Here is an 8,064-nt window from a genome sequence, read left to right on the forward strand (position 1 = left end):
AAAATATGTGTTTTGTGTTTTCGTTGCCTTGGTTATTTTCTGAGTTAACTTTGGGGTATCGCTGGTTTTCAGTGTATTTATTTGAACACTTATTGCAGATATTTTCTGTAATGTTTTGTATCTTTTTACAATAAGAAAAAAATTGTTTTTTCCATTTGATATCTTAAGGAGTATTGTCCATTGATAACTTTGAGCCAATAACAACCAAACTGTGGTGATTATGGTGTATCTTACTTTTCCATTTGATATCTTAAGGAGTATTGTCCATTGATAACTTTGAGCCAATAACAACCAAACTGTGGTGATTATGGTGTATCTTACTTTTCCATTTGATATCTTAAGGAGTATTGTCCATTGATAACTTTGAGCCAATAACAACCAAACTGTGGTGATTATGGTGTATCTTACATGCACTATTCATATTACTTCTCTTTCCAATTACATCGAAATAGTACAATGTATGGGGCGTTAGAAAAACCTGTTAACTTAGATGTGCAACAGTGTCTGAATCAGCACACCCACACAGAGAGATAGATTAACATTTCATATAGTAAACAAGCATGTGAAAGTGATCTTGGCATCATGCCACACAATTACTTCCCCAATGAGTTACCGACCGTAGGTAAATTCTACGAAACAAGTTCATTTTACCTTGCCAATAGGAATTTATAAGTGGTGAACATACGCTTTCTGATTTTATTGTACACAAAACACAGAAACATTAGTTGAGCTGCTTCATAACATATTCTTGTCATTATCCTAGTGACGATCCTCGGTACACCGCCACACGCAGGTAAGTGACATTCACTAAGAGGAACAGTTTGATAAAAGTTAACTAATTTAAAACATTCAAGCATAAACTGTCTAATACCGTTACATTTAGTTCTTTCTATCGTATTTCTCTCCAAAATATTCACATTTACTCCTTTAAGAAACTCGTAAGATGATTTACCAACTGTAATAATTTTAAATGAGGACAGTTGTGATATTTTAACATGATATAAAAATGTTGTGGTATCTCAACACGGTATAAAATGTAAATGTTCTGGGCTACCCAAATGTAGGTAGCTTGTTTTTTAAGGTTAAATAATAGAGTACTACAAACAATTTGTTTGTTTTCTTAGCAAATTACATTCAGATAAAATGTTTTCAATTACTTGTTTTACTTTGTTATTTAACTTTGATTTTTGATGTTTGGTACCTCAAACTAAAAGTTCATACTTAATTGACTCAAATGTTTCACTTCGGAGCGTTTCTTGGTAGAAAAACTTCTCAGTATAGTGAACGCTCTTCACACGATATTACATTACTACTTAAACTTAATATTCACTCGTGTTACGCCGTAGACAGAAATAAGGAAATGATAAGCGTTAGACAAGTTTTGTATCCATTTTTTGTCATTGCATAGCATTATTATCAAAACATAATCATTTAATTTATATGAACAGTGTTTGTTTGGTAAGATAGAGTTAATATATAACATTATCATTATTAAAAAACACTTTCAACTGCATCTGTCGAAAACCCGATCAAGGGTTTCTATGTGATGACAATATCGAACCTAAAGATCAACTGAGAAATGATAAACCCAATTAATGGTTTCCAGGACACGACAAGGTCTTACCTAAATATTAACTGAGAAATCATAAACTGAACCAAGGATTTCCAGGTGACGACTATATCGTACATAAAGATCAACTGGGAAATCATAAACCCAACCAGGTGATATCGAAAATGTATACCTATTCTTGAAGATCGATTGCAAAACTACGAGTCCCCAGTAAATATATATCTTATGGATCAGATCAAAACTGATGCAGTGAATTTATAGAATATTATTATAACAAAACGTACAACTTCAGTGCAATATTCATCATTTTTTATCGAAGAACTGTAAAGATTGGAAAGTACGAGTTGTCAATAAAGACACAGGTATCCCCAAAACCTAAAATTTAAAAATGATCTATAATTTGTGTAACGAATTATGTGTATATTACTTTCTTCAGTACAATGATTAACTTGCGTGCTCTGTATAATTTTTGTTGTATTTTATGATATTAAAGCCTTATACCTTATATTTAATCTATATATGCATCTTTATCTAACAACAATCTTTCTTGAAGTTTGTGTTTGAAAATTGAAAAATATAGCATTCGGATATGCATTGAAATTGTTTTTATTTTTTGCTATTAGTTTCAAAATCTGTTTAAGAAAGCCACTATGAAGCCTGTGCATGCAGTTATATTGCTTTGCTTTTTGGGATCGTTGCTCCTGCAATCCCAGTGTAGTCCCACTGCTAAAGGAGATGTTAAAGATGCAAATGATGAAGATGATATTGAAAACGCTGCACAACAGAAGACTGACGACGATGAGAAAACTACGAAAGAAAAAGAAATTGAAATAATGGAAGCTGGTATTTTGGATTCTATTCAAAAGTTCTTTAATTCTGACGACCCAGAATCAGGAGTCACTAAAATCTCCGATTATGTGAAAAGATTTGGAGGTAAGTCGATTTTTGTTTATCTCCAGCAGTCAGAAAATCTGAATAACATAGAAGGTAGCCAGTTTTTTCTGCGGCACTAGCATATTTATCGTGAGGAATACAAATTGTTGTTTATTATTTTACGGTTGTGTATAAGTTTTTCTTTGTTGTCCATTCTTGATTTATTCTTCCGGAAACACATTTTTCAAACCTCTGTGCTGCCCAGTTAAAACTTACCTCATAAGTTACAGTTCTACCTTAGTATACCAAACTTAAAGCTACACTTATCTTCTTCACTCTAAGCTAAAGTATTAGATGATCTGCTTCTGGCATGGTATTATGGTATCACATTGATTAAATCTTTTGCATTTCTATGTAAAACAGGTACTTCACGAGAGAATTAGCATGATGATCATCATGTGCTAATTGCCCAGATGTTCATATAAGTTGTTGCATATAGAACCTAGCCATAGATAAGAAATAAAATATGTTACCTGTTGCCTATATTTATCAAAATAGTACTTTCTTTATGACAGGCTAAACTACTGTGTCAGCGTCTTTTTAATTGGTCTAGATTGACACGATTAAACACTTCACGCGTTTTTCGAACAACCAGAGTTACCTTGGGCTATTAAATTCATTTGGCTATTCACTAGTGAAAACGTCTGAAAAACACCCGAGTCTTATTTTGTTTTATTTTAACCATTACAAGATCATCTCATTAATACAGAAAAAACCTGCAGACTTGTCTTTCTAGAGATGTTTTAGAATAGAACAGAAGTAGTCGGGACCTCTGTAACAAGACAATAATTTTTCCTATTTAATGTTTTCACAGTAGTTTTGAAGGACCTAGTCACCCGTGCCGTTTCGGGGATTAATGGACTAATTAAAGGACTGTCTAATAAAGAAGATTCGGATGGTGAAAAGGAGGTAGGCCAGCAATTTTGAAATACGGGAATTTACAGCTTTTATTTATTTTTTGTTAGAGAGCTTTTCTCTTGTCTTTTAATTATATTTTAACTGTTTGCTATTTTTATCATTAAAACATGTATATTTATTATTAGATGCAGTCCTGTTATTTCAATAAAACAGTACGATGTTTTTAACATTGCATTATACCTATTATTTTAGGTACATAACGAAATTATTTAGTATTTTATGTATATATATATTATTTACTACTACTACTAATACTATATGTACTTCTACAGGGTTCCCGAAAGTGATCTGTTTCAAGAGTAAATAAAACCAAAATTAAGACTAACAAATATTTTTATTTCTGGCTTTCCAAGTTCGTATGTCAACTCTGTTTTAGCTTACAGAATGCATAATTCTTCTTGTGATTCATGGCATGCGCACGTTTTACTGACGTCGCGACAGTACAAATTGTAATGTGACGTCATTTTAGTGCCTACTGACTGACTGACAGATAACACACTACTGTAAATTGGTTAAAACAGATGACCCCTCCTGGCGGCCTTTGGCCCCCTTTCGGTGAAATAATGCCCATTATTGAAATTGAACTGTACTCAACTGCTTATAGACTGAGGTAAATTACAATGTTTCAACTAGAGCTCAATGATCTTTATTCACGTTGTTTTTAAGTTCCAAATATCATGCTTTGTTACCTTTATTATTTTTGTTGTTCAGAGACCAAAAATCAGTATTTCTGATCATATTACTTCTGTTACTTCAAGCAAACTTTCACCACATCCATTATATTTTATACTTTTAATATTTTATTTTCAGGTTTATTATATAAAGGTTGACAACAACAGAGGGTTGAGTATGTTATAATAAAACGAATTTGAATGTCCAAATCAGCAATTTACGTGACAGCCACAACCGGTATAAAGACAAAGTGGAATGGAATGTATCAAAACTATATTTTAACACTGGCATTTTCTAGGTAGTAATATGGCACCGAAAATTGTTTGCTTTTGAGAGAGATATGTAACCACCCTTTCCGACACAAAATATTCATACATTAAGATCACAGAGGTGCGTTTAGATCAGAGATGTACAATTTCCAAGGTGGGGATATCTCTTGGACTTAAAGACATTAGAAAACAAAAGAAGATGGGTCAATTTGGGGTATCAGGGCCAACTAGAAAGAGACCTACAAAAAGCCGTAACCCAGGCAACAATATGCAACATAATCGAGAATGATCTCAGTCTGAAAAAAATGACACCAGTTGCTTCCAACACATAACTAGGACAGAGAGACCAAGTGTAAAAAACTATATAAGCCGCACCTAGCCTGGAATAAAATGATAGTATGATGACACTCCATAAAGCATGTGTACCTTGATAACTGTAAACAGTCTTGTGCCATTTTTTATCGGTCAATGGATGAAAACAAACTACAAAAGTGGTACACGACATGTAAAATGTTTTCTAATGGATTCATCATCATTGCTTGATTCTGTGCTAGGGACAAGTTATGGATCTTAAGAGTGGATTCAAAGGTTGAGGTAGAGTCTGCTTATTATCAAACCAATGTTCTAGACCCTTTGTACAATAAAGAAATAGCGGCTTTATACAGAAATGAGGAAAACAAAGTATGAGATCACCAAAATATGACTTCCAGTCATACCTTCTGTTCAACTTTTACATACTTCAATCAGCTAAAGAATGAAACAAGCACTCGAGATATTCCATACGAAAACATATTGGTTTAGTCGCTGGATGTAGTGGATTTCAATTTCTGTAAGAGCTGTGGGACACAATCGTCCTCGTAGCAGTGACAAATGGTGTGTTTTTGGCATGACAACCTTACGTTGTATATCTATTGTCAAGATGCACGAATGTCAGATAGAACATCACTGGACATGTCGACATGGACTCTAATGACGTGGTGCAGATCCACAGTTATTTTAATATAACGTACTCAATCCTTTACATACAACTCAAAATTATTTTGGAACATAGTTTTGCTTAGAAAATATAGATGTTTTTTATGAATTACATTTTTGATGAGTTACAAATAATAATCTAAAATTAAACCTATATATGAACTTCAGGAGCACCTATGTAATAATAATATATTAAATTTATATTTATAAGCCAATACATAGCTCATAAAGTTCAAGGTGGTTTTAGTTTGTAAGAATTGTAATTGTAAACCAGTTTAGAGTACTTAGCGAACCTTTAGGAGAAGTCCATAATAGTGTTTGTATCTTTCAGTGGTGACCTTTTAGAAATCTGTTATTCACATATATTGGTCCTCCTAGGAATGTCCATAATTGAGGCAGTGTCTTTCAGTGTGGTCTTTAAAAGGTGTAACAGAGTTGCATTGTTCTTATTCGCATATTAATGCCCCTAAGACTGTCTGTGATAGGGGGTAGTGTCTTAAAATTTCATAGAGATTTTAGAGAGAGATGTATTGTTGCTATTCGCATAGTGACTCATTTAGGAATGTCTGTAATGGAGGTAGTGTTTTATTAAATATACAGTACTGTTGCTATTCTCGTATCAATTCCCAAAGCATTTTCGTAATGGACTTGGTAAATTTCCGTAGTGGTCTTTTAGAGATATCAGAGAATCGTACTCTTGCTATGCACATATACTCTTATGAATGTTCATAATATATATAGTGTCTTTCAATGGTGAACCTTTTGTAGATATTCATAGTGGTGACAGTCCTTTTTTGTGATAATCTGTGAAAAATGTAATGCACACAAAAAATGTCTGTAATGACAGAAAAAAGTTGTCGAAAAGTAGTAAACCTCTCAAGGATTTCAGCTGGCCCTGCTGTTATCGGTTCAACAGAAAGAAATTCTCCGAAATATAAATAAAATATTAATGTTATCTATCAGAAGATAAAGATCAACAACGTTATCTACTGACAGTTCTGACCTTAAGGTGATGAATATTCTGCAGATATCAAATGATAATTATGTTTTTATGGACATCCCTATGTTGTTCTTTGCACTGTAGTTTTTGTTTAATTTATATGTTAGCAACCCCTGCAGGTCCTAAGAAGTCCGATTTTTTTTTTCATTTCAACGAGACAGTGTTTATGATTATATATGAATGAGATTTTTGGTTGAAAGTTTCTGGTATTGATAATTAGAAGCTTAAATCTATAAAAATATATAATTTCAAGTAAGCTGTAATTATTATTATAGGAAGCAACTACATGTCATTCTTTGACTCTAATTGTACTTTGAAAGCTTAGTTTTATATCATTAACAGTTTGTTAATGATTTATTTTTTTTCGTTATGTTTTAGATGCTATTAATATTGAGTAACCCGTGAAGATCAATTTTCATTGATATTTATTTAAATTAAATTTTCATTGTGACCAGAAATTTAATTTAGAAGTTTTGTGTAAATTATTATTTAATTACATTTAGTTTTTAGAATTCTTATTGCTTTCTCTTCTTCTTAATCAGGAGGTGGCGACTATTTCAACTGAGATGGAAGGATCAAGATAAATGTTCAGTAATCTAATCATTAGAACAAACGCTGAATACGAGTAAAACGTTTTTTTTTCTTAACAGTTTCATTTCTTTAATAAAAAAAGTGATATCAATGTCTGATTATCAAAGAGTTGTGTTTTATTCAACATTATTTCCTTGTAAATCTTTTATATTAAAATACTCATAATGTCTCTCGTTGTGAATCACGTGCCACTGATATGTCAGATGATCTTTACGATTTATTCATTTGTTTTTATTTTTATCTCGCCGATGACACAAACAAGAGCTCACGTTTATTTTACATTGCCTGTTTCGTGTTAGACATGTGAGTATTGTGACTGGATTTCAGTATCAATCAGGTGTTAACTCTAAAGAGAAATTTACAACACTGGATGTCGTAATATTCTTACCGTCTGTTGTTGTTTAGCTTTAGTTATACTACACAGATGAATCATATTTCTTTATAATCTGATCTATATTTTTCTGAGACAAGTTATAGCATCAGACGATTTAACTTGTACTAAAACATCTTATAAGACCAGAATATCTAACCTTTATCTCGTTACGTTATAAAATCAGTATAACTTTCGTTATATTAAGCCATCAAGAAATTAATGTCGCGTTTTGGAACACTTTCATTAAACCACCCCCCCCCCAAAAAAAAAAAAAACGTACATCACGTATAATAGTTAAACAAACCGCCTAAACATCACGTTGTTGTGTAAAGTTTAGTATATGCTAATCCCTTATAGTGATGGCACACGACGAGACACACATTCGACATGTAATGCTGTTTGAATACAAGAAGGGAAACAACTCCACTGTAGCCACAAATAATATTAAAGAAGTTTATGAAAATGTTTTGAACGTTCGTAAGTGTCAATGATGATTCAGCAAATTTCGTTTAGGTTACTTTAGCCTTAAAAATTATGATGGCAGGGGCCGACATGTTGGAATTCATATTAATGCTCTGAAGACACCTTGTTGAGTCTAACCCAAGGCAACACACTCGTGGAATGGCCCTGAAATTGCATGTCTACATGAAACAATACGTAAACATCTAAGGAATATGGGAAAACTCCATAAACAAGTTTTGGTGCCTCACGAACTCTCCGATGATCATCGTTTCCAACGTGTGAACGTTGCTTCGTCTCTTCT

At 32.7% G+C, this 8,064-nt stretch overlaps 1 protein-coding gene across 1 annotated transcript; it reads left to right on the top strand.

Moving 5' to 3' along the window:
• Window positions 1-711: 711 nt before the first annotated feature.
• Window positions 712-7,076, top strand: LOC106470175. Its single transcript, XM_013930705.2, has 4 exons — window positions 712-793; window positions 2,194-2,503; window positions 3,318-3,412; window positions 6,880-7,076. Exons 2-4 carry the CDS (start codon window positions 2,221-2,223, stop codon window positions 6,919-6,921), a joined length of 420 nt encoding a protein of 139 aa, XP_013786159.1. The 5' UTR covers window positions 712-793; window positions 2,194-2,220; the 3' UTR covers window positions 6,922-7,076.
• Window positions 7,077-8,064: the final 988 nt, after the last annotated feature.

The sequence above is a fragment of the Limulus polyphemus genome, unplaced genomic scaffold, assembly GCF_000517525.1.
Source record: "Limulus polyphemus unplaced genomic scaffold, Limulus_polyphemus-2.1.2 Scaffold3859, whole genome shotgun sequence".
In the NCBI taxonomy this organism is placed as follows: domain Eukaryota; kingdom Metazoa; phylum Arthropoda; class Merostomata; order Xiphosura; family Limulidae; genus Limulus; species Limulus polyphemus.